The sequence below is a fragment of the Sapajus apella genome, unplaced genomic scaffold, assembly GCF_009761245.1.
Source record: "Sapajus apella isolate SASKATOON/1434 unplaced genomic scaffold, GSC_monkey_1.0 scaffold52, whole genome shotgun sequence".
Taxonomy (NCBI): Eukaryota; Metazoa; Chordata; class Mammalia; order Primates; family Cebidae; genus Sapajus; species Sapajus apella.
Genome location: NW_022436992.1, coordinates 15,907,186 through 15,934,562, shown reverse-complemented (window position 1 = coordinate 15,934,562; position 27,377 = coordinate 15,907,186). Strand labels below are relative to the sequence as shown.

Genomic DNA, 27,377 nt, shown 5'->3' with positions numbered 1-27,377 from the left:
GTGATATCTTTTTATTTAAATGTTGGGTAGAATTCACCAGTGAAATCATTAAGGACTAGAGATTTCTTTTTTAAACAATCTTTTAACTATGAATTACATTTCTTTAAACTTTAATAAGACCATTCTTGTTCTGTATTTCATTTTGTATGATTCTTGTTAGCATGAAATATTTAAGGAATTACTTCATTTCAGCTATTATCAAATTATGTGTGTAAAGTTGTTCACAGTATTTTCTTTTATACTTTGGATTTCTGTGAGGCTGTAGTGCTTTCCGCTCTTTCATTTTTGATTTTAGTAATTTGTGTCTATTTTTGCCTTTTGTAAATTTGTTAGAACTTTATCAATTATCTTTTTAAAGAAGCTTTACTTTTACATTTATTTTTCTCCATTGTATTTCTATTTTTATTGATTTCTGTTTTTATATTTATTATTTCTTTTCTTCCAGTTACTTTGGGTTTATTTCATTCTTGTTTTTCTAGTTTCTTGAGGTAAACTTCGATTATTAATTTTAGACTTTTCTTATTTTCTCTTGTAAGCATTTCATAAGTTTGCTTCTGAGCACTACTTTCCTGCACCCCACAACCATATATATGTTGCATTTTCATTGTTTGCCACTTCTAATTTCCCTTGAGACTTACTCCTTGACCCATGAATTACATATAGAAGTGTGGGGTTTAATTTTTAAGTGTCTAGAGTTTGTCCTGTTATCTTTATGTTATCAATTTCAAATGTATTTCTATTATAATCAGAGAAGATGCCATGTCTGATTTACATTTAAGATTCTTTTAATTGTCAAAATTTGTCTTATGACCCAGGATGTGGTCTGTCTTGGTGGATATTTCATTTGTCCTTAAAAAATGTGTATTTGCAATTGTTGAGTAGAAAGTTTTAATGTCAAGTAGATCTAGTTGGTTGATAATGTTCTTCAGTTCTTTGCATCCTTGCTTATCTGTCAGTCAGCATTCTATCAACTGATAATCTCAGTTCTATCTATTACTGAATGAGTAATGTTGACATATTCGACTGTGTCTGTGGATCTGTCTACTTATCCTTTCCATTCTGCCTGGTTTTTGCTTAATGTATTTTAAAGTGTTGTATGTGCATTCACATTAAGCATTTTTACATCTTCTTGCTTCATTAATCTTTTTATCATTATGTAATTTATTCCTGGAAGCTTTCTTTTCTCTGAAGCCTACTTTGTCTGATATTAATATAAATACTACAGACTTCTTTGGATTAGTTTTTGCTTTGCACTTTTTTGTCCTCTAGTTTTACATCTATTGTTATATTTAGTTATTTTCTCATATACAGCTTAGGTTTTCTTAAAATATTTTTCTGAAAATTTGTCTTGATTAGTATGTTTAAACTATTTACATTTAATGTGATTATTGATAGGTTTGAATTAGGCCTATCATTTTATTCATTTTCTGTTTTCTCTGCCTTTCATTCCTGTTTCCTCTTACGCATTGTATTAGTTTCCTATGGCTGCTGTAACAAATTACCACAAGGTTGGTGAAATGAAACAACAAAATATTATTCTTTCGCAGTTTTAGAGGTCAAAAATCTGCAGTCGGTATCAGTGATCCAAAATCAAGGTGTTGGCAGGATTGTGCTGCCTTTGGAGGCGTCAGAGAAGAATCCATTCCTTGCCTCTTTCAGGCTCTGCTTGCTGCTGGCATTCCTTAACTGTGGTCAACTCATTCCAGTCTCTCTGCCTGGTCACATTGCCTCCTCCTCTTCTGTCTGTGAAATCCTCTCTTGTAAAGATGCATGTGATTGCATTTAGACCCACCTGAATAATCAAAAGGATTGTAAGGGTTTTAATTTAATCACACCAGTAAAGGCCCTTTTTCCTTATAAAATAATATTTGCAGATTCTAGGAATTAGGATCTGATATATTTGGAAGGCTGTCATTCAGCCTGCAACACATACCTTCTTTTGAATTACTTGAACATTCTTTAGAATTTCATTTAAAAGAAATTTATCTGTATCTCTTTGTATATGTGTTTTTCTGTTTAGTAGTTGCTGTAAGAACTACAATACATATACTTAATTTGACAATTTACTTAGAATCAATATTGTATCTCTTCCAGTGGAATGTAGAAACCTTACAACCATAGTGTTCCTCTCCCTTCTTTCTGTCATAGAAATCTTATCAGTACATCTACATACCCTGGAAACCACATCAGACAATATTTTGCTTTCGAATTTTGCTTTCAATAATTTAACGCCTTTTAAAAGAATTATGAGAAGAAATAGTCTGTCATATTTATTCAGTTGTTTACCTTTCTGTTGCTCTTCCTTCATTCCTGATTGGTAGTTACTATTTCCATTGTTCCTTCCTTCATTTTGCTTCTGACCAAAAAACTGCTATTAACAACTTTTTTAGAGCAGATTTGCTGGTAACAAATTCTATTTTCTCACTGGTAATTTTTAAAAATCTCACCCTAATTTCTGAACAATCATTTACTGGATATATAATTCTGGATTAATGGTTGTTTCTTCCAGTACATGAAAAATCTTTCTGGTCTCTAGAGTTTCTGATGACAAATTCAGTCATTCAGATTGTTTTTCTCCTAGAGGTAATGCCTCAGTTTTTCTTCAGCTGCTTTTAAGATATTTTTCTTTGTCTTTAGATTCCAGATGTTTGACTATGAAGTATCTGGGCATAAATTTATTTGTGTTTATCCTGTTTGGGGTTCACTAAACTTCTGAAACCTGCATATTTGTGGGTTTGTGCCAAATGCAGGGAGTCTTTTGCCATTATATCTTCAAGTACTGCCTTCTTTTTCCTCTCCTTCCATGATTCCAATGGCATGAATATTTTGTCACAGTCTCACAGGTCCCAGAGACTCTGTTTTCTGTGTCAGTCTGTCTTCTCTCTGTTGTTCAGATAGGATAATTTCTATTATTCTATCTTCTAGTTTACTCAGTCTTTCCTCTGTCTCCATAGTTCTGCTGTGGAGCTCATTTTTCTTTTAATGAATTTATTTTTCAGTTCTATAATGTCTACTTGATTCTCTTTTATATTATACATATATAACATAAATATTGTATATAATATATATGCATAATATGTAATATATTAATAATATTGGCCGGGCATGGTGGCTAATGCCTGTAATCCCAGCACTTTGGGAGGGCGAGGTGGGCAGATCACAAGGTCAAGAGATCGAGACCATCCTGGCCAACAGGGTGAAACCCCATCTCTACTAAAAATACAAAAATTAGCTGGGTGTGGTGGTGTGCCCCTGTAGTCCCAGCTACTCGGGAGGCTGAGGCAGGAGAATCGCTTGAACCCGGGAGGTGGAGGTTGCAGTGAGCCGAGATCACACCACTGCACTCCAGCCTGGTGCCTGGTGACAGAGTGAGACTCTGTCTCAAAAAAAAAACAGGTATACATATATAATATATATTTATTTACACAATTATATATTTATATATAATATATAAATTTATATATATTTAAATTTATATATAATATATAAATTTATATATAATAAATAAATTTATATATTATATAAATATATATAATATATAAATTTTATATATAAAATTATATATAAATATATATAATTATTATATATAAATATATATTTTTATATAAATATATGTACTTTTTTTTTTTGAGACAGAGTCTTGCCCTGTCACCCAGGCTGGAGTACAGTGGCATTGTCTCAGCTCACTGCAACCTCTGCCTCCCATGTTCAAGTGATTCTCATGCCTCAGCCTCCCAAGTAGCTGGGATTATAGGCACCCACCACCATACCTGGCTATTTTATATATTCTTAGTAGAGACAAGGTTTCACCCTGTTGGCCAAGCTGGTCTTGAACTCCTGACCTCAAGTGATCTGCCCACCTCTGCCCCTCAAAATGCTGGGATTACAGGCATGAGCTACCACACCTGGCCTGTATTTACTATTTCTTTACTGAAACTTACTATTCTATCATTTGTTTCAAGAGGGTTTGTGATTGTTCATTTGACAATTTATATAATGGCTACTTTAAAGCTTGTGGCAGATAATTCCAACATCTGTGTCATTTTGCTGTTGGCATCTGTTGATTGCTGTTTTTATGCGAGTTACATTTCTCTTTTCCTTTGTATGCTGAGAAATCTTGGATTATTTCCTAGACCTTTTGAATATTGTGTTATGAGATTCTGGATGTTGCTTAAAACCTATGGAGAATGTTGATGTTTTTGTTTTAGTAGGCAATGTTCCTGGTTATGTTTGGGCTGCAAATTTCAATGCACCTTCTGTTGATTGTGATTCCAATGTCGGTTTAGCCTTCAAAGCTTTTGCAACACTATTTAGCTATGTCCATGTATGCACCACTCACAGGCCAATCTGGCATCTGAATTCTCATCTGTCTACTAGTTCGGTTCTCAAGAACTTTTTTTTTAAAGTTGTATATTTATTTATTTATTTTTAAATTTTTTATAAATTTATGGAATACAGTGCAATTTTGTTAATACATGCATATATTGCATAGTGGTAAATTCAGGGATATTAGGGCACTCATCACCCAAATAATGTACATTGTCCCCACTAAGTAATTTATCATCATCTATCCCCCCAGCCTCTCACCCTTGCCTGATTCCACATTCTATGTCCTAGTGTATACATTATTCAGTTCCCACTTATAAGTGAGAACATGTAATAATGGTCTTTCTGTGTCTATTCAAAGTCTTTTGTATGCCAATTAGCATCAAATCCATGCATGAAGGCCTCACGCTGCATTCAACGTTTCATAAACATTTCATAAACAACTTTATGGGGCTGCTTTCCCAAGTCCTACCTCTCCATGACCGTCCTGGTACTTTCTGGTTCCCTGGGGCTTTCTCTCCTCATCCTCCAGCCTGAAAGCTGAGGTTTAGTTATCCGACTCTGCTACACATGCTTCCAGGGACATGAGAAGCATGAGGAAAAAGAGTTAAACTCACTGCAGTTTTGAATTCTGATCTTCTTCCCTAATGTATCTGCCGCTATTTGTTCTTCAGAGTCCTCAAGTAGATTCTCCATGCACTCTGTCCAGAAATTATGGCTACATTCAGTGAGGAAGATGGGGGAAGTCATCTACTCTATGTTACCCAGAACTAGAACCTATAGCCTATATCTTTAATAAGAGCCACCTGTTTTGATTTTTATTTTAATTTTGAAAAATGGAGGTGCTACAGTGTGATACATCAAACACAAACACACACACACACACACACATTGATTTCTGAAAGAATTAATTCCAACTTTTTCTCTATCATTTAACTTTAAGCCTCTGTTTCTTCATGTGTAAAATGGGGGCTGTGCCAGGGGTCCCCAAGACTATCCTCAGGTTCAGGGATTTGCTAGAAGGGCTCACAGGATGCAGATAAGTTGTTATATTCATAGTTATAGTTTATTACAGAAAAAAAAAAAGATTAAAATCAGCAAAGGGAGAAGGTACAGGGGATAAAGTCAAGGAGAGGCCACCAAGCTCCCAATTGTCCATTTCCAGTGGCATCTACAGACAGCACTTAATTCTCCCAAAAATGATATGTGATGACACATACAAGGTAGTGGCAACGAGATCACTCCAAACCTTGGAATCAAGGGTTTTTTCTGGATCAGTCACATAATTGTGTAGCGCTCATATGACTGACCTCAGCTCCTCAGACCATATCCCCTGACTGCCCCAGAGGTAAAAGTGATGCACCATGGCCAAAGGCCCAGGCATACAAACACAGTCATACCAGGCAAGATACTACAAGAGCTCGAAAGTCCCTCTCTCAAGAGCCAGGCAAGGTCCAGTCTTGAAAACTATGGGACTGTGCAGGATTTGAGCAGCCCAGACCTGTTGAGTTAACTCTTTCCTGCACAGGTCTACAACTTTTAGCTTTCAGAATTATTATGAGGACTAAATGAGGTGGATGTAAAATACCTTGTAGTGTCTAACACATAGTAGGTGTTTGATAAATATCAGCTATTAGACTCTATAGACAGATATTTCAAAGCGGCCTATGGACTTGATAGGAAGAGAAATGGAAACATCATTCTAACAATACATCCAGGAAAAAAAAGTAATTTGGGGCCAGGAGAGGTGGCTCATACCTGCAATAACAGCACTTTAGGAGGCCAAGGGGGCAGGATTGCTTGAGCCCAGGAATTCAAGACCAGCCTGGGCAAGATGGCAAGACCCCATCTCTAAAAAAAAAAAAAAAAAAAAAAGGTTATGATTTTAGTCAACTTGAGTCATATTTATAGAAACCAGGGTAGGAGTAGAGGGACACCAATCTAAGGAATATATATATACACACACACACAATGAGAAGCGGAAGGATGCTGAGGGAGACATTTGTCCAAATATAAACACAAAACATTTAATAAATGTCAGTTGGGCCAAACCCCAACACAACATGAGGCTTGACAAATAATCTTACAAAAATTTAAAAGGCCATTTTTAGCTACATTCAGGATTTGAAGAGATGGGCTCTTGGTTTAGGCAAGAAAGCTTTGGCATTAATGCATGGCAAAAATAAAGCAAAGCTACTTATTTCCTATTATGTTCCCATCTTCTCTCTCAAGCAATATTGTCCTCAATTGGAGAAGGCTTGTGATTGACGAAGATTTAAAACCAACGAGGACAAAAGAAATGCCAGAAAATTATAAATGAGCAAATGTCCACCTTTTCTAAGACAGCTAACAACACAATGACAGGATCAAATCCACACATATCAGTACTAACCTTGAGTGTAAATTGGCTAAATGCCCTAATTAAAAGGCGAGTGGCAAGCTGGATGAAGAAGCAAGACCCATTAGTAAGCTGTCTTCAAGAAATGCATCTCACATGCAGTGACACTCATAAGCTCAAAATGAAGGGATGGAGAAAAATCTACCAAGCAAATGGAAAACAGAAAAAAAGCAGAGGTGGCAATCCTAACTTCAGACAAAACGTATTTTAAACCAACCAAGATTTTAAAAGACAAAAAAGGACATTAAATAATAGTAAAGGATTAAATTCAAGACCTAACTACCCTAAATGTATATGCACCCAACACAAGAACACACAGATTCATAAAACAGGTTCTTAGAGACCTATGAAGAGACTAACATTCTCACACAATAATACTAGGAAATGTCAACACCCCACTGACGGTATTAGACAGATCATTGAAGCAGAAAATTAACAAAAATATTCAGGACCTGAACTCAGCACTGGATCAAATGGACCTGATAGACATCTACACAACTCCCCACCCAAATACAACAGAATACACATTCATCTCATTGCTACATGGCACATGCTCTAAAATTGACCACACAATTAGACATAAAAAACATTCAGCAAATTCAAGAAAACTGAAGTCATACCAACCATGCTCTTAGACCACAGAGCAGTAAAAGTAGAAATCAAGACTAAGAAAATTGCTCAAAACCATACAATTACATGGAAATTAAACAACCTGCTCTAAATGACTTCTGAGTAGACAGCAAAATTAAAGCAGAAACCAATTCTTTGAAAGTTCTTTGAAACTAATGAGAGCAAAGATACAATATAGTAAAGTGTCTGGACACAGGTAGGGCACTGTTAAGAGGGAAATTTATATCACTAAAGCCCACATCACAAAGTTGGAAAGATCTGAGATTAATTACCTAACATTACAACTAGAGGAAATAAAGAAGCAAGAGCAAACCAACCCCTAAGCTAGCAGAAGACAAGAAATAACCAAAACCAAAGCAGAACTGAAGGAGATTGAGACATTTAAAAACATGCAAAAGATCAACAAATGGGAAAGTTGGTTCTTTGAAAAAATTAATAAGATAGAACACTAGCTAGACTAATAAAGAAGAAAAGAGAGAAGGTCCAAATAAACACAATTAGAAATGACAAAGGGGACATTACTACTGACTCCACAGAAATACAAGTACAAATAGCCATCAGAGACTACTATGAATACCTGTATACACACAAACCAGGAAATCTAGAAAAAATGGTTAAGTTCCTGGATACATACAATCTTCCAAGGCTGAACCAGGAAGTAACCAAATCCATCAACAGACCAATAATGAGCTCCAAAATGGAATCAGTAATAAATAGCCTACCAACCAAAAATAACCCAGCACCAGATGGATTCACAGCTGAATTCTACCTGATATATAACAAAGAGCTGGTATCATTTCTACTGAAACTATTTCAAAACACTGAGTATTTGGGACACTTCCCCAACTCATTCCATGAGGCTGGCATCATCCTGATACCAAAGCCTGGCAGACACACAACAAAGAAAGAAAACTTCAGGGCAATATCCTTGATGAACAAAGATGCAAAAATACTCAACAAAATCCTAGCAAATCAAATCCAGCAGCACATAAAAAGATCCTCCATGATCAAGTAGTTTTTATCCTTGGGAAGCTAGATTGGGTAAACATATACAAGTTAATAAATGTGACTCATCACATAGAGCTAAAGACAAAAACCATAAGATTATTTCAATAGATGCAGATTAAATTCAATAGATAGATGTGAATGGGATTGCATTCCTGATTTGGCTCTCAGTCTGGATGTTGTTGGTGTATAGAGGGTTGGTTGTTGGTTTATTGAGGATTTTTTAACATGAAGGAATGTTGAATTTTATCGAACATCTTTGATAAAAGGCACTGAAGGGACATACTTGAAAATGGTGAGAGTCATCTACGAAAAACCCACAGTCAAAATCATACTGAATGGACAAAAGCTGGAAGCATTTCCCTTGAAAACCAGCACAGGACAAGGATTCCTCTCTCACTACTCCTGACTAACATAATCCTGGCCAGAGCAATGAGGCAAGATAAATAAATAAAAGGCATCCAACTAGCAAGAGAGGAAGTCAAACTATTCCTATTTGCAGGTGACATGATTCTATGTCTAGAAAAACACTATAGTCTCTATCCAAAAGCTCCTTGAGCTAATAAGCAACTTTGGCAAATTTCAGGATACAAAATCAACATGCAGAAAACAGTAGCATTCTGATACACCAACAATATCCAAGTTCAGAGCCAAATCAGGAATGCAATCCCACTCACAATTGACACAAAAAGAAGAAAATACCTAGAAGTACAAATAACCAGAAATGTGAAAGAGCTCTGCCATGAAAATCATAAAACACTGCTCAAAGAAATCAGAGATGACACACACAAATATAAAAATGTTCCATGCTCATGGATAGGAAGAATCAATATTGTTAAAATGGGCCTCCTGCCCAAAGCAATTTACGGATTTAATGCTATTCCTATCAAGCTGTCAATGACATTCTTGACAGAACTAGGAAAAGCTGTTTTAAAATTCATATGGAACCAAAAAAGAGTCCAAATAGCCAAGGCAATCCTAAGCAAAAAGAACTAAGCTGGAGGCATCATATTACTCAACTTCAAGTTATATTACAGATACAGTAACCAAAATAGCATGGTACTGGTACAAAAACAGACACATAGACCAATGGAACAGAATAGAGAGCCCAGAAATAATGTTGCACATCTACAACCATCTGATCTTTGACAAAGCTAACAAAAACAAGCAGTGAGGAGAGGATTAATAATAGGTTATCCCTATTAATTAATAGGTTATCCCTATTCAATAAATGGTGCTGGGATAACCGACTAGCCACATGCTGAAGATTGAAACTGGACCCCTTCCTTATGCAAAAATCAACTCAAAATGGATTGTAAAACCTAAACCTATAAAAACCCTGGAAGATGACCTGGGAAATACTATTCCAGATGTAGGAACGGGCAAAGATTTCATGACAAAGATGCCAAAAGCAATTAAAACGGAAGCAAAAATTAACAACTGGGATCTAACTAAACAAAAGAGCTTCTGCACAACAAAAGAAACTATCAACAGATTGAACAACCAACCTACAGAATGGGAGAAAATATTTGCAAACCACACATCTGACAAAGGTCTAATATCCAGCATCTATAAGGAATTTAAACAACTTATAAGACAAAAACAAACAACCCCATTGAAGAGTAGGCAAAGAACATGAACAGACACTTCAAACGAAGACAGACATGTGGCCAACAAGCATATGAAAAAATGCTCAAAATCACTAATCATTAGAGAAATGCAAATCAAAACCACAATGAGATACCATCTCACATCAGTCAAAATGGCTATTATTAAAAAGTCAAAAAATAACAGATGCTGACACGATTGCAGAAAAAGGGGAACACCTATACACTGCTGGTGGGAGTGTAAATTCATTCAAACATTGCTGAAAGCAGTGTGTCAATTCCTCAAAGAACTAAAAACAGAATTACCATTTAACCCAGCAATCCCACTATGGGATATATACCCAAAGGAATATAAATCATTCCACCACAAGGACACACGCATGCCTGCATTCATTGCAGCACTGTTCACAATTGCAAAGACATGCAATCAACTTAAATGCCCATTAATGGTAGACTTCATAAAGAAAATATGGTATATATACTATGTAGCCATGAAAAAAAAATAAGATCATGTCCTTTGCAGGAACATGGATAGAGCTGGAGGCATTATCCTGAACAAGCTAACACAGGAACAGAAAACCAAGTACTGCTTGTTCTCACCTTCAAATGGGAGCTAAATAATGAGAACACATGGAGAAACAAAGGGGAACAACAGACACTGGGGCCAATCTGAGGGTGTAGGGTGGGAAAAGGGAGAGGATCAGGAAAAACAACTGTTGGGTACTAGGCTTGGTACATGGGTGATGAAATAATCTCTACACTATAGTCCCATAACATCAGTTGAACTATACGCACACGTATACTTTTGAACCTAAAATAAAAGTTAAAACAAAAACAAGAAAAAGTAGATATGGGAAACTATAGAACCTGAGATTACTATAAATCCAAGGTAAAATTCTAAAAAAGACTATTCCAGATAGTTTATGTACCAATACAAGAGAGACCATCACTAGGAGGCTGTCTAGTTAAGTAAGAAAAAGTAAAAATTAGTTAAGTAAGGATAAGCCTTACTTAAATAGGCTTAAGATTAAGTAAGGATAAGTCTTACTTAGCTATTCATTACTTCCTTTCTTAATCAGGTTACTAGAAGAGAAAATTTGGAAAATTTGATGATGTGTCTTGATTTTGCCCAACATTTTGCCAAACTCTCAGGATCTCCTATAGACCAGCTAGAGAAATAAGAGTTAGGTAATATCCCATTAAATATGTTTCCAGATAGCTTGAATCAAATCTCAGGTAACTTGAATTAAGCTGGTGTAGACCTATCAGCTGATAAGACTTTATGAACGTATAAATGACACAACACATCAGGTGACTTAACCAAGATTCATAAAGATTTTGGGGAGGTCAATGTGGGCCATACCAAGAAGATGACTTTAAAATAAATTTAAAATTAAAATCATCCCCCTAGGGATGTATATATGTATGTATGGGTTGATTGAAAATAGTTTATGGGGGAAAAGGCTTAGTTAGGAATGTCAAATTATCAAATACTTGATATAAACCAAATGTGCATGGTATTCTTTCACTCATTTATTCAAAAATATTATATACCAGCTGTAAAAGCACGTTCTGTCTTGCTTTGCATGTAAAAGTATAGAATCCAAACCTAGGGCAGTAATGGTGCTGCAGATGCCAGATCCAAAACAGTGGATATTGCACTTAGTTTTATAAGACATCTTGGAGAAGAGAATTAACCATCCACATGAGGCCACCAGTTCCAAGGTGGCCCAAGAGTTAAAATAGGATGTTAAAAGGAGGATGACAATCTGTCAAGGCTGATCATCTCAAAGGATAGAAGACTACATGGAGATGTGAAAAATGTCTTTAAATTTCTTAAAGGCTATTGTCTGGAAGCTTTCATAGACTTCTGCTCAGTTCCTTAGGCAGCAGACGTCATAACATCATTAGCTATGAGTTATAGGAAATTGGGTTTCTGCTAATATCATGCAGTGTGTCAGCTCCTTTACCAGACACTAGGTAACTCCTATCTACCAGACACTAGAGATGAACAGGACAAGATCCCCTTCCTCACAGTTGATCCATAAATTCATATTCCACATAGAGAAGTAGCTCCAGACATAAAGGCTCTTCCAACAGTGAGATTCACTAGGAAACTGGATGCCTTTTAACATACTGAGCTCCCATCTCTGGAACACAAAAGAAAAGACATTTCAGGTACTGTTTGAGGGACTGAGATGGGGCTGATGGTAGTTGTGCCTAGCTGTGGTGTTCTGGTAGCTGCCAAGAACTAGGACTCCTATTTACCAGGACAAGCAAAGGGCTAGCCCAAGGAGTGACTGAGCTGTGTTCCTGGGGGAAAGCAAACAATTAAAGCCCAAAAAGTGGCCCTGAGCATCAGGTACACAAAAGCCACAGTCTATCAACAGGAAAGCAATTCTAGACTCCAAAGAAGAGAAGAGCAAACATAGCCAGGATGCGTGGTGTGAGCCTGGGGAAAGCCATCAGTTGGGAACAGCCTGGGAATGCCGGCCAGTTGGTGGCTTGTTGGGAGCATTCTGTGACCAAGCAGGCTTTGGCTTGGATCAGATGAGCCTGGACAAGACACTGTCAGGGATATTAGAGATGGGGCTTGTGATGGATATCTTCCATTTGCCTCTCTAAGCTCTGCTCACCAGTCTTCTGTACCCTGTGTGGATCTACGAAGTTGACCTACATCACTTGCATCTATGGAATCCTCACCCTCTGGACCCAGTTTGGTTTAGATAACAGCTAGAGCAGTGGTTTGGAGTCCTTGAAGAGGTCCTTCACATCCCTTGTTAGCTAGGAACAGGTAGAGATTAAAGAGCGGGGAAGAGAGAGGAGTTAGAATCCCCCTGCTCCCTGCTTGCCTCGCTGTGGGGCCACCTTGGGATTGCTGTTTTTCTTAGCTGAGGGTCACAGCTCCTCCTAAAGTGTCCCTGTTTACGTAGCTTTTTCTTCCAGGATCCAGCAGCCACTCCCTGCCCTCTACCCTCTAAGCCTAGAAGGTGGTAACAGCTCAGAGTTTCCAGCTCCAGGGTACTGCGCTATCTCTTAGGGGCCTCTTACATCTTGTCCATCTTATTTAGATGCTTCTTAGATTATACTAATGTGAATGTGTCTTCTGTTTCTTGGTTGAACCCTGGTTGATACAGAATTCTGGATGGAGTAAGAAGATGGACTAGATTATTTCTAAGAATTCTTATGCTTCTAGAGCTCTGGATTTCTTGTCACTGATCTTATATTTTTGCATACCTGAGTGATGAGGATTAAATTTCCGCACCCAGAAACTCACAGCAAATATTTCTGTAGCACATATGAAGTTAATCTAGAGACTTGTGATTTGGCTTAACCACATATATATTTTATTATTTTTAAAAGAATTTGTGTTTTCAGTATGAATTGCAGATCATAGTCTCAGTTGCTCACACTAGGTCTGTAGGGTCAGGTAACATCTTTATTGGTGTCATGTAAAAGAGCCAAAGGGTACTTAAACTGGCCAAGCAACTACTGCTCAGACTTCGGAAATTTCATAAAACAGCTGAAGTTAGTCTTCAATATACCTTTCATAAATAAGTTGCTCAGCCACACTGTGATACTTCCTGGGAAGACCGAGTAGTTAAGCCTCCTCATAATGATGCTCTTCGAAGGATATCCCAGAACCTCAAGAAAAGAATGAGGAGACCACACGCTTGCATGACTGTGAAGCACATGACTTCTGAGTCTTATAAGCTATAGAAGGCAAATTGTCATCTGTCGTGAAGATCATTGCTATTTGACTCAGAATAAGAGGGTTTTGTTTTTGCTTGGTTTGGTTTTGAGGCTGTCTTACTTCTAAGGAGTCATTATCTTTTAGAGATACACAGTGAGATGTTTGTGAATGAAATGATATGACAGGTCTGCTTTGCAGTGATACAGAGAGGGGGAAGAATAGGTGGGAGCAGTCACAACACGATTCACAGTGAGTGAATAACTACTGAAACTGGGTGGTGGAGATGTGAGGTTCATTAGACTATGCTCTCTATTTTTGTGTGGTTTTGGAATTATTGAATATTAAGAGTTGTGTGAATAGACAGTTAAATAAAAGGTGACTTCTTCCTACAGGGAAACTCATTTGTTGTTGCTTGGTGCCCATGGTGTGATGCAGAAGCTCTGTATGTAGGTTTCAGAAACATAACAAGAAAAAACATTGAAACAAAATATAAATGAGGAATGCTATTTTTTTGTGTGAAAGTTTACCCAAACCATGCTCAATGGAAAATATCAAGATGTTATTATTCAGGATGTACATTTAGAGTATCTTTCATGTGAACTTTGCTGTATGGACTTTGCTTCTAAATAACTTGGGGTAAAGGAGAACCAGGTAAGTTACAGATGAAATAAGATTGGTTGTGAGTTAACATTTCTTCAGTTTTGGGAGAAGGATACATGGGAGTTCATTATACTATTTGTTCTACTTTTATATATGCTTTAAATTTTCCATAGAATTATTTTTAAAAATTAAACCTAGACCGGGTGTGGTGGCTCATGTCTGCAATCTCAGCACTTTGGGAGGCCAAGGTGGGCGGATCACGAGGTCAAGAGATCGAGACCATCCTTGCCAACATGGTGAAACCTCACCTCTCCTAAAAATACAAAAATTAGCCGGGCATGGTGTGTGCACCCAGCTATTTGGGGGGCTAAGGCAGAAGAATTGCTTGAATCCGGGTGGCGGAGGTTGCAGTGAGCGGAGGTTGCAGTGAGCCGAGATTGCACCACTGCACTCCAGCCTGGCAACAAAGCGAGACTCTGTCTCAATAAAATAAAAAATAAATCAAACCTATACTGCACATCCAAAACATGGCCACTTTACATTAAGAAATTATAAACTTTCAGGATTTTGTGAAATGTAATATCACATTATTTCTCTTTCACCTCCTTGTATTTTGTGTTTTCCAATCCATTTCTTTTCTCTTCCCCCACCCTATAGTTTTGTCTGTTGTATGGAACCAAGCTGGTGTTTCAGGAGCGGGCCTGGTATTTAGAACATAAATACTTGACCTCTGTGGCCAGCACGAGGATCAGGAATCAGGTAAGGACCCTGGGGTACAGAAAAACCCTTTGTACATCAGCTCTGGGCTCTGCTTTCTTAGAAAACAGTCCTGCCAATCTTCTATCAGTTTCCACTCATGGATTTTTATGCCTCTGGGACTTCACATATATGTTTTCATTACCTATCATGATCGTATTACACTTCAGAGTTTAGGTGACAAGGGAATGACTCACTGTACATGAGCTTTCTAACATGAAAAGGAGAGGAGGGTGTCAAAGTGTCTTCCTTGTCCTGGCAAAAAAAAAAGTATTAATGATTTTTTTCTGCTGCGTACCAAAGCCTATTAACACATTCTTCATATTAAGAAGAAAGAGCCATGATACTTTTATGTCAGTGGTAGCCATGGGGAATTCAGTACAATAGTTATGGAGCACCTGAAAAAGAAGGTAAGGCCAGGATTCACCACTACAATGCTACTCCAAAGAAAAAGAATGTGAAACAGCATATTCATCAGTAAAAAACATTTCTGAATACATCCTTTCTGCAGGAGAGATGCTGAAACACAAACAGGTATAAGACTAAGTCTCCACATAAAGGGAGCTCATATCCGAGGACACAAACCCAACTTTAAAAACATAAATACTGGCCTGGTGCAGTGGCTCACACCTATAATCCTAGCACTTTGGGAGGCTGAAGTGGGTAGGTCTCCTGAGCTCAGGAGTTTGACACCACCCTGGGCACACGGTGAAACCCTGTCTCTACTAAAATACAAAAAAATTAGCTGGGCTTTTGTGGCACGTGCCTGTAGTCCCAGCTACTCCAGAGGCTGAGGCACGAGAATCACTTGAGCCCCAGAGGTGGAGGTTGCAGTGAGCTGAGATCACGCCACTGCACTCCAGCTTGGGCTACAGAGTAAGACTCTGTCAAAAAAAAAAAAAAAAAAAAAAAAAACTCTCACAGAGTCATGGAGGTTTTTGAACTCATAAGAATAAATTCAGAGTTGACAGAACAGATGTCTTAGGAATGAATGCCATTCTTATGCTAGACCTTGAAGAGTAGAAAATTAAGACAAAGTGGAGGTGGTAGTCCAACTGAGAGGGGAAAATGCACTTGAAACTTCAGACAGTGTTGATAAAGTGAGCACGATCGTAGAAATGGAGTACTTAGACATATTAAGAAACAATAAAGACTTTACCTGTCTAATGGAAAACCTGGAGAAGTCTGTGGGAACCCGACTACAGTGGACCCTGGAGAAACTCGAAGAATCTTTTTCCTTTTCAGGGAAACAGAGATTATAGAGAAAAGCATATGTAATGATGCTTCAGTACTGTATTTCTATATAACAAATGACTCCAAACTTATGACTTACAACCACCACCACTTATTATTTGTCTTGGTCCATTTTTTGCTGCTGTAACAGAATACCATAGTCTGGGTAATTTATAATGAAAAGTCATGTACTGCTTACAGTTCTGGAAGATGGAAAGTCTAAGGTCGAGGGGCCCACATCTGGCAAGGGCCTACGTGTAGTCCCATCCCATGGAAGGGAAGGGCAAGAGAGGGCGAAAGCAAGGGAGAAGGAAGGGAGGGGTTGAATGTATTCTTCTATTAGGAACCCACTCCTGAGATAACAGCATTAATCCATTCATGAGGACAGAACCTTCATGGCCTATTTGCCTTTTAAAGGTCATACCTCTCATCACTATTACATTGGGAATTAAGTTTTCAACACACAAACTTTGGGGGACACATTCAAGCCATAGCATCATTTCTCATGATTTTGCATTCTAGACAGAGTTCAGCTATTAACAGCTATTCTTCTACTCCATGTGGTGTCTGCTGGGGCTAAGTGTTCACAATGACTGCTTTACTCATGGCTGGCACCTCAGCTAGGATGACATGAAACTCAGCCAGGATGACAAGAACAGATGGGCAATTGTCTCCTTCCAGGTAGCCTAGTTTGGGCTTATGCACAGTAGACTAGTCTGAGGGTGGTCAAATGTTTCATTTGATGGCTTCCAGGAAGGAGAAAGTGGAAGATGCCAGTCTTCTTAAAGGATAGGCCCAGAGCTAACATAGTGTTACTTCTACTGAATTCTGTCAGTCAGAGGCAGTCACAAATGCCAGCACAGATTCAGAGCTGGAGGAGAGACTTTGCTTCTGGATGCATGCACATGCTGGGAAGGGAAGAATTGATGGCAGCTATCTTTGGAGACTATTTCCCACAAAGAGAGTGCCTACTTTGGGAAGATAGAAGAATGCTTTTTATTTAAAGAAAAAAAAATACATAAGGGAAGATTTTAAATCTGTGCCACCAGGTATTTCAGTGACACAGAATTAGATAAACAGTACATCAGAGGAATATTTAGTGAGGGAAATAAACTTTCATATAAAACATTGAAGTGCTTTTGTATTTTTTTTTTTTTTGAGATGCAGTCTTGCTCTGCCACTCAGGCTGGAGTGCGGTGGCGTGATCTCAATTCAGTGCAACCTCAGCCTCCCAGGCTCAAGTGATTCTCTTGCCTCAGCTTCCTGAGTAGCTGAGATTACAGGCACCCACCACCACACCTGGCTAATTTTTGTATTTTTAGTAGAGACAGGGCTTCACCATGTTGGCCAGGCTGGTCTCGAACTCCTGACCTCAGGTAATCCACGGCCTCAGCCTCCCAAAGTGCTGGGATTACAGGCATGAGCCACCACTCCAGCCTGCTTTTATGTTCTTACAGTGCAACATGCTTTCCACACTTCTCACTTACTGGATCCTCTTAACAGCCTGGGGGATAAGCAGGCAGGAGCCAGCCACTTTGGAACAAGCTTGTAGGACATCTGAAAGCCTTCTTTGTCACATCGCTGATCTGCCAACCTTGAGCATTCATTCCCTTTGCTGGTGTCCCCAAAGGGGAGAGGATAGTGGAGCTGGCACAAATCCTTCCTTTCCCACTGCCACAGCACTTCTTTGAAGGGATCTCAAGCCTTTAGAGAAATGATTAGCAGCCATTCTTCACAAAAAAGTATCTGGAACTTTTGGTCAACTGAAAGTGCTAAATGAGAGTGTGCTTGCAAAGAAGGTTAGAGGGGACTGGGTTGATTGGCATTACTGACAGGGGTCCAGTTTTCACATGATAGCTCTCCACATTTCTTAATTGTTTCTTCAGATGCATCTAACATTCTGGTTACCCCATCCCCCCAATTTTTAATTCCAATTGTTAGAATTTTTATTTTTAAAAAATTTTCATATCATACATGTTACTTTTTCATATCCTATTCCCCAAAGATATATTCAATATTGTATTTTGTTTTTTATACATCAAAATTCAGCTGTTTTATAGCCTGTAGCTAACAATTCCAATATCAAAAAATCTTTACAAGTCTATTTCTTTTTGTCTCTTGTTTTTTCTATGTGCCTGGTTATCTTTTATTGTGTGTTGGTCATTTGTTTTGAGAAATAATGTGTAAGATATACATGAAGGCCCAATCGAAGGTAACTTTCCTTTGAAAGGCCTCTGAAAACATTCTCAGTTTGACACCCACCTTAAACCAAATTAAAGGCTTGAGGTTTTCTGGAAGACTCAGATACTCAAATTAAGGGTAGCAATTTTTTTACCCTCCCCATGGAGATATAGCTCTTTGACCTTCCAGTTTATCATGGCGAGGGTCTGCTGTTAAATTTCTTACTTAGTGCTGACCCTGGTTTTTTACTACTATTACCTCCTCTCCCCTCCCTGACCACCATAAAGTTGTCAATGTGAAAATTCAGATTTTCTGGAAATGGCAAATACGTTCAGGGAAAATGCAATTTTCTTGTTTATTTCTCTGGGTTCCCACATACATTTTGGCTTTATTGTTTTGTCAGATCATTGATGCTTTGAAGATATTTCCTGTATTTTCTTCAAATATTTTGGTTGTTTTCTGCAGAAAAGTTAGAAAAAAAAATCTAGCCCTCCATTCTCATAAATAGAAAGTTTCTTACACGTTTATTCTACATGACCCCACAACAACCTGGTGAATAATTTTCATTACTCTTACACATAGATGAGAAAACTGAGGCCCAAAGTTGGCAAAGTAATTCACTCAAAGTAACACAGCTATTAAAAACTCCTATCTCTCTGACTGCAAACACTTTCATTTATTTTATTTGGATAAAAATCAGCATCAGAACGACAACCACACCCAGCACCCAGTTCTTGGTTTCTAGCACCATCCTCCAATAAAAGGAACAGGGCCCTTGGAGAAATGGCTGATTTTAGGGCTGGGCAGTGAATATACAAGATGAGCCTGGAGCATCTTCTAATGTCAGAAAGTAAGAAAGTGTTTGGAAAACAAATAAACAAAAGCCTGCGATGATGGCAGTATGTTCATGGGACACAGAAAGGAGCCAACTGAAAGAGCTCCCTCCCAGTGGCCAAGGTTGGAACAATTTGAGCAACAAAATAATGTAATATTGGGGGTTATAACTCCAAGCATGTAGTAATTAAGCCCAAGTCCATAATGATATGAATAAATGATTAAACAAATAAATAAATGGGGAAAAGACAAGTCTTCCTTGCAGAAGAATCCCAAATAATATGTGTAGCTACTTCTCCCTCCATAAGGTGAAGCTTAATTCCCCTTCTCTTTAGTGTGGGTTGGACTTTAGTGACTTGCTTTTTTTTTTTTTGAGACGGAGTTTCGCTCTTGTTACCCAGGCTGGAGTGCAGAGGTGCGATCTCGGCTCACCGCAACCTCCGCCTCCCGGGTTCAGGCAATTCTCCTGTCTCAGCCTCCTGAGTAGCTGGGATTACAGGCACGTGCCACTATGCCCAGCTGATTTTTTGTATTTTTAGTAGAGACGGGTTTTCACCATGTTGACCAGGATGGTCTCGATCTCTTGACCTCGTGATCCACCCGCCTCGGCCTCCCACAGTGCTGGGATTACAGGCTTGAGCCTCCACGCCCGGCCGTGACTTGCTTTTATTTTAAAGACTAGATTATGGAAAAAAGAAATACTTATTTTACAATAAAGAAACCTGGTAGATCCTACCCTAACCAAGTGATGAAGGTACATATCACCAGTGATACATCATGTTGATAGTATGTACTCTGGTATGATATGAGGAAAGGAACACTTCTCACTTTCCTGAAGCCCATAACCCAAATCTAATCAAGAAAAAACACATCAGACAAAACTAAATGGAGGAATGGTCTACAATTCGAAGGTGTCCAATCTTTTGGCTTCCTTGCCTGGGCCACATTGGAAGAGGAAGAATTATCTTGGGCCGCACATAAAATACACTAACACTAATGACAGCTGATGAGCTAAAAATAAAAATCACAAAAACATTTCATAATGTTTTAAAACAGTTTATGAATTTGTGTTGGGCCACATTCAAAGCTATCCTGAGCCTCATGTGGCTCACTGGGCTGTGGATTTGCCAAGCTTGTCCATAATAGCTGCCTTGTACCCATCAAAACTGATGATGCAGGAAAGATGAGAAAAGACTGAAACCATCAAAGAGCAGGAGACATGATGACTAAATACAATGAAGTATCCTATTTTGAATCCTGGGACAGAAGAACATGAGTAAAAAAACTGGTAAAATCTGAATAAAGTCTGTAGTTTAGTTATTAGTAATACATTAATATTGGTTTCCTAGTTTTTATAATGAGCCATAGTTATGCAGAAACTGGGTGAAGGACATATGAGAACTCTTGTTATCTTTGAAACTTTTCTATAAATCTGAAAGTATTCCCAAATAAAAAGTTTACTAAAAAAAAAAAAAAAATCAGCATAGGGAGATAGCAATCACCCCAAACTATTTCGAAATAAATAAAACTTTCTAGAACACCCAGGACTTACACTGACGCTCCAGTCTAATGAAAATTACAAATGCATATTATACATACTTAAAAATGATCTCGATTTCATTCTCATTAAGATCTTCAAGGAAAGTAAGGCTGACATAATCTCCATTCAACAAATGAGTAAAACTAAGAAAGAGAGACATTAAATGACTGTCCAAGATTCTAGTTGAATCCAGAAACTAGAACTCTGAATCCCAAATGGGGTGCATTAAGCTCCAGGCATCGCTCATTTGTAGCCTGGCTCATTCCCTTGGTGCACTATAGGGCACTAGATGCACTGAGGAGTTCACACACTTCCCCAAAGCAGGCAAAATCTATCCACATATTGAGAAGGTAGCACAAGTGCCCAGTTGTTCAACCAAGGACCACAAGAGAGGGGGTTGGGTTGAGGTTTACTTTTTAAATTCCAATTTCCCACAATCCTTTAGATCAGAAAACTAATGCCCATTCTTTTGTCTGGAACTTCAGTGTTGTCAGAGAAGGTCCATATTCATTCTCGTATCATCCTCACAAGTACCCTTTAGTGTGAACAGCTGTTACTCCCTTGTAGGCACTGGGAATCTGAGGTTGATTTGCTGCTCAGTGAGCAAACAAGCTGAGGCTTCTGTGGCAGGTTTTGGACTCCACTCCATTGCTGTCCTAGCGTCTCCAGGGCTGAGGAGGAGGATGAGCTGCTCCCCCTTGATGCCCTCTCTGTGAGACCCTGGCTCGAAGGCCAGTGATGGTGCCCCTGGGGCTCCATCATAACAAGGTCTCTAAGTACACAAGATTCCTGTGTCCTGGCCATTAAGCATTTTTGCAGGGGTATGTAGAGAACAATTGTGTTCTTTGTTCCTGGAAAATTTTGTGTCCAGGCGTTATCCTGTTTCAGTCTTCATTAACCCAGACATTTGTATTTATTTTGCTTCAGATAATTATCAGCATTAGTGAGCAGCTATCAGCTAAGTCTCATTTGAAGGAAGAAAGCCTTTCAAAATGACCCAACAGTTAACAATTGTATATCTCCAGTAAAACCGACTTCATTTTACTTATAAAATAAAGCAAAGATCTCAGCTTCTTAAAGTAGAGAATTTTAATGCAAATGACAATTATTAGTCTCTTATATTATTTTACACCATCCCTTGAAATTGACTGAAGTTACAGTAGCCTTATTTTGCTCCCTGAACTCCTGGGCGCAGGACTTGCTCCCTGAACTCCTGGGCACAGCTGTCCTGCTCTGCCAGTGCCTGCCTGCATTGGGACATATGGAGAAGAACAAGTACTTGTGAACATGTGGTCAGCCCATGCTGAGAAATCAATGCAGGAAGAAGCTTTTCAGCCTATGTGTGTTGAGAGAACCACAGCCCAGCTGTGGGTTGCAGATCAAAAAAGGACCCTATTCAGTGTGGTGAAAATAATACGTAGCAAAATGTTGAATCAGGTTCTATTTCCTGTCATGAACTCAAATAATGGAATCATGTGAGCATGCAGGTGATGAAGGACCTGCAGGGAAGTGAGGCAGGCTGTGTAACTCTGGCACAGCAGGGAGGAAGGCCACTCTACCTCCCAGAGGCCGTAGTGAATTGCCTGTAAAATTAGCAGAGTTGAAAAACCAAAATCTCATTCACTAAGAGAGAAAATAAATACTGATTGTAACCATGCCAAGAAATCTGTACACCTCCCCCATATTAGATTATATTTATACCCATAGCTGCTACTCTCACCCAAATGTGACCTTAATGTCCTATTTGAGTCATGACCATCAATTCCTAGATGCACTGTTTCTGTTAACACTTTAGTGCATTTGAGGCTTTCTCCCATGCCACTAAGGCTGTTGTCATTTTGGTGTCCCCACTGATGTGCTAGGTGAAGCCCAGATTCACCAGCACAAGTGCAAATCCTGTTTTGTGCCCTTGCTGTTAAGTGGACACAGGAGCAGTTGCACCAGCCAGCAGCCTTCATCTGCCCTACTGAAATGAGCCATTCGTTTTCTCTCTGAGTCAGGGAGAGCTGCCCAGGAGCCCAGCTGCAATAAGGAGGCCAAGGAGAGCCTGTCGATGACATGTGATTGGGACTCTGGCTGTGTATCTGCTTATGTCTAAAATGACCACTAGAGTTTGCGTGTTAGTTTCAGTTCAGTCAATCAAACGGTTGAATCATAGAGGAAGAAGAGCATTCAAGCCCGTTGATTGATGAATCGTTCAAGCAGTTCTGAGTAGACACAGCCAATGGCATGTTGCTTTATTTTCAGGAGACGTGGCTTGGAGTAAGAACGTGCAGAAGTATGGTAGACACCAGGCTTCAAAGCCAGGATGCTCCTTGGCTCCTTTTAATTTAGAAGATGGATTACACGGGCCGGGCGCGGTGGCTCACGCCTGTAATCCCAGTACTTTGGGAGGCCGAGGCAGGTGGATCACGAGGTCAAGAGATCGAGACCAACCTGGTCAACATGGTGAAACCCCATCTCTACTAAAAATACAAAAAAAATCAGCTGGGCATGGTGGCGCATGCCTGTAATCCCAGCTACTCAAGAGGCTGAGGCAGGAGAATTGCCTGAACCCAGGACGCGGAGGTTGCGGTGAGCCGAGATTGCGCCATTGCACTCCAGCCTGGGTAACAAGAGTGAAACTCCGTCTCAAAAAATAAATAAATAAATAAATAAATAAATAAATAAATAAAAGAAGATGGATTACACTCATTTACTATTTTAATCTAAAGCATAAAATATGAAGGTAGTCACTGCTTAGTGCCACAAAGGCTTGGGATTAAAGAACACAAGGAAAAAATTTAGGAGAGAGTTCTAAGCTGGAAAGATGGTGCTGGAATATTAGCCCTTCTCAAATCTGAACTGCAAGAAAAACAGATATCCCACACCTACACCCGCTGGGCTTAGAAACAGTACATGTGCCTGGAACTTCCTCGAAATGCGGTGTTGGCTGTTTTCCATGCCACATTGAATGTTTGTTTTTAATGAACACTCGGATTTCCCATCCTTCTATTTCTCCTTCCCCAGACCGCCTGGATCAAGAGAAACATTCAGACGTTAGAATCGAATGCAACATGAACTAAGGTTTAGGCACAGCAGATTGAAAGCATTCATTGGAGTGGGGAAGAGAGATGGGGTTTCTCAGTCATTCACCTGCTACTCATAGTCTTTTGCTTTTCTCTGCAATAAATTTGAGGGAAAAAAAGTCTCTGTTTCCCTCACCTCCACCCCATTCAGCCCACCCAGCCCACCCAGTAAGGCCCATCTGATTTGGCTTCAAGGCAGTAATAAGGCTGTGAGAACCCCTGGCTGTGTCATCCTGGCTGAAGGTGGTGTAAGGTGTAAGAACAGGGTCCTACTCTGCCAAAGTGGAAAGGGACCACTCCTGCCTGTGGTCAGTGAGTTGAGGATGTTATTGAAATCACATTGAAATGGAGTGGTCATAGCAGAAATGCAACTGGGAGTCAAATTTTTAAATCCTCTTTGGTTTGAAAGCATCCCCAGAACTGGTTTTAACCTAGCTCCACATCTTTAGGACTCCTGGTTCACCTCTTGGAAACAGCAGGGACCAACTAGAATGTGGGTGTCTCCTGCTCCACCTAATCCTCCCAGTGCAAAAGACTCTAAAACAGGGAAATGGGAAAAATATTAGTACGAACAGTGTCCTGCTAAGAGACAAGACAATCTCTTTTCCCTTCCGCCTTCCCTTTACTGACCTTGCATGCTCCTCAGTGGTATAAAATACATTGTCGAACCTATAAATGCAGGCCATTCAAGTCAGGTTCAGAAAATCTAAATGGGATTTGGTTTCTTCAGTTTGGCCAGTAAAAGGGACCCTGAGGTCACCCCGCTGCAATCCCAGTTTCTGCATGGCAGCCACCTGGTCAACCCTCATGCCGCCTCACAGTACAGCTTTGTGTATCTGGGGACTGAGCTAGGATCATTCTATTTTCTTCATTCAAGGGTAACTTATAACCAAAGGAGAGAGCAAATTATTTTGATGAGCTCTAGCCTCTGAGTTTTTCTGACAGCTGCATTATCCTGGGCTCCTTGGGGAGGTACTTAAAATGGGGTTCCCTTCCCCATGAGTGTCGTTCATACCCTTGGACCAGTATGCACGGTGAGAATTTCTGACTTGTGAAACTTGTACCTAAGTATAGCTGTGTTGCACAAAAAAGGACCTCTCAGGAGATGAGATTCATCTGAGTCCAATCAGACTCCAGTAGTGCAGTTAAGAACAGTGGATTTTATTATGATTCCAGGGAATTTAAATAAATTATTGAACTTGAAATAGAAATGACCCCTAGTATATCCATTTTGGTATAAATTAATATTCTAATTAAAAATCAATAATTTTTATAATATAAAATGTGTTTGTAGTTGCTTTTCATTTTTCTGATGGTAAGTTACCTTTTCCCTTTGATTTTACAGACAAGACATTGCTGTGGCCTATTCCATTTCACTTTTCTTCCCTTATTTGGGGAACTCAAAGTGCTTGGTACTTAATAACCATTAAAAGATAGCACACAGAGGCCAGGTGCTGTGGCTCACACCTGTAATCCCAGCCCTTTGGGAGGTTGAGACGGGCCGATCACTTGAGGCCAGGAGTTCAAGACCAGCCTGGCCAACACAGTAAAACCCCATTTCTACTAAAACAAACAAACAAACAAAAACATCAAAAATTAGCCAGGCCTGGTGGCATGTGCCTGTAATCCCAGCTACTAGGGAGGCTGAGGCATGAGAATCATTTGAACCTGGGAAATGGGGTTGCAGTGAACCACAATCGTGCCACTGCATTCCAGCCTGGGCACAGAGCTAAACTCTGTCTCAAAAAAAAAAAAAAAAAAAAAGAGCACATAGGGCTGGCCACATTTTAAGACACAGAGAAGGGATAGGACTTAACTTGTTAGAGATGATACATCTATGGAAAGAAATTAGGGACTCTTTGCAACTTCCTTTTCTGGACAGTCAGTCATTCACACCACAGATTGTGGCCTTGAACCACTAGGCATTAATGCCATTAACCTAACTGGTTATTGGTGAGACAACATAAGTAAAAAAGGTCCAGCTCAAGTGTATGACTTTTTCGGAACTTTGGGGATGCAGGTGTTCTATTAAGTTGCATAACCTGTTCCATGACTGAGTTCATTTTGTGATAATTTAGCAAGCTGCTATATACCTAATATGCTTCACCTAAAAAGAATAAAAGGAAATAGAAAATAATAATCTCCTAGTGCCTATATAAAACATTTTTGTTAAAACCTAACTTGAAAGTTACTCTGTGATTTTTTTTTGGTTGTTTTTTAATGAAGGTCTTTTTCGAGAGAATCATAAATTCACATGCAATAATGCAGATATTTCATGTCCCTTAGTTTCCCTCATTGGTAACATTTTATACAACTGTACTTCTACAGTATCACACCCAGGGTTTTGATACAGTGACATTGATAAAGTGAAGATACAGAGCATTTTTGTCACCACTTGCGGCTCTTATAGCCACGCCCTCTGCCTGTCCTTCACCCTCTCTTTAATCTCAGGTGACTACTAAGCTGTTCTCCATTTTTATAATTTTGTCATTTGAAGAATGTTGTATAGATGAAATCACATCATATGCAGCCTTTGGAATCAGCTTTTTTCACTCAGCATTATTTTCTGACGATTCATCCAGGTTGTTACCCCTATCAGTGGTCTGTTCCTTTTTATCGCTAAGTAGTATTCCACACTACAGTTGGACTGCAGTTTGTTTAACCAGTCACATATTGAAGGATATGCAGATTGTTTGTCGTTTCTGGCATTTAAAAATAGAACAAAAAAATATTCGCATACAGGATTTTGTGTGAATATAGGTTTTAATTTCTCTGTAGTAGATGTTCAGGGGTGCCATTGCTGGGTCGCATGGTAGGTACATGCTGACATTTTTAAGAAATTGCCAAAGTTTTTTTTTAGAGTGGCTGTAACAGTTTACATTGCTACCATCAGAGTAGAAGTGATCCAGTTTCTTCACATTCTCACTAGCATTTGGTGTTGTCATTATTTTCTGTGTTAGCCATTCTGATATGTGTGTAGTATATTTCATTGTAGCTTTAGTTTGCAGTTACTTAATCGCTAATGATGTCGAGTATCTCTTCATATACTTATTTACCATCTGTATGTTCTCTTTGTTGAAAAATTTGTTCGCCTCATTTGTCCATTTCTAATTAGATTGTTATTTTTTTAACTGTTTATATGTTCTAGGTACTAGTCCTTTTTCAGATATGTAGCTTTCAAATGTTTTCTCCTAATTTATAGCTTGCCTTATTATTATTTTAACATGATCTTTAACAGAGCAAAAGTTTTTAATTTAATAAAGTCTAATTTATCAATTTTTCCTTTTACGGATTGTAATGAACTTTTACTGTCAAGTCTAAAAATTTTCACCTAGTCCTAGATCTTGCAGATATTATCCTATGAGCTTTATCTAAAAGTTTTATACTTTTACATTTTTCATTGAGCCATGATCCATTTTTAGTTACTTTTTATATAAAGTAGGAAACTTAGGTTGAGATTCCTTATTGTTTGTTGGTTTTTTGGTGTACCCATGTCCAATTGCTC

At 38.8% G+C, this 27,377-nt stretch overlaps 1 protein-coding gene across 1 annotated transcript in view; it reads left to right on the top strand.

The window, feature by feature from the left end:
• The window catches only part of ACOXL (acyl-CoA oxidase like), a 376,563-nt gene that overhangs the window by 336,553 nt on the left and 12,633 nt on the right, over positions 1-27,377 (top strand). Inside the window, 1 exon segment of the mRNA XM_032243751.1 lies at positions 14,918-15,019. Coding sequence (XP_032099642.1) covers positions 14,918-15,019 — 102 coding nt within the window.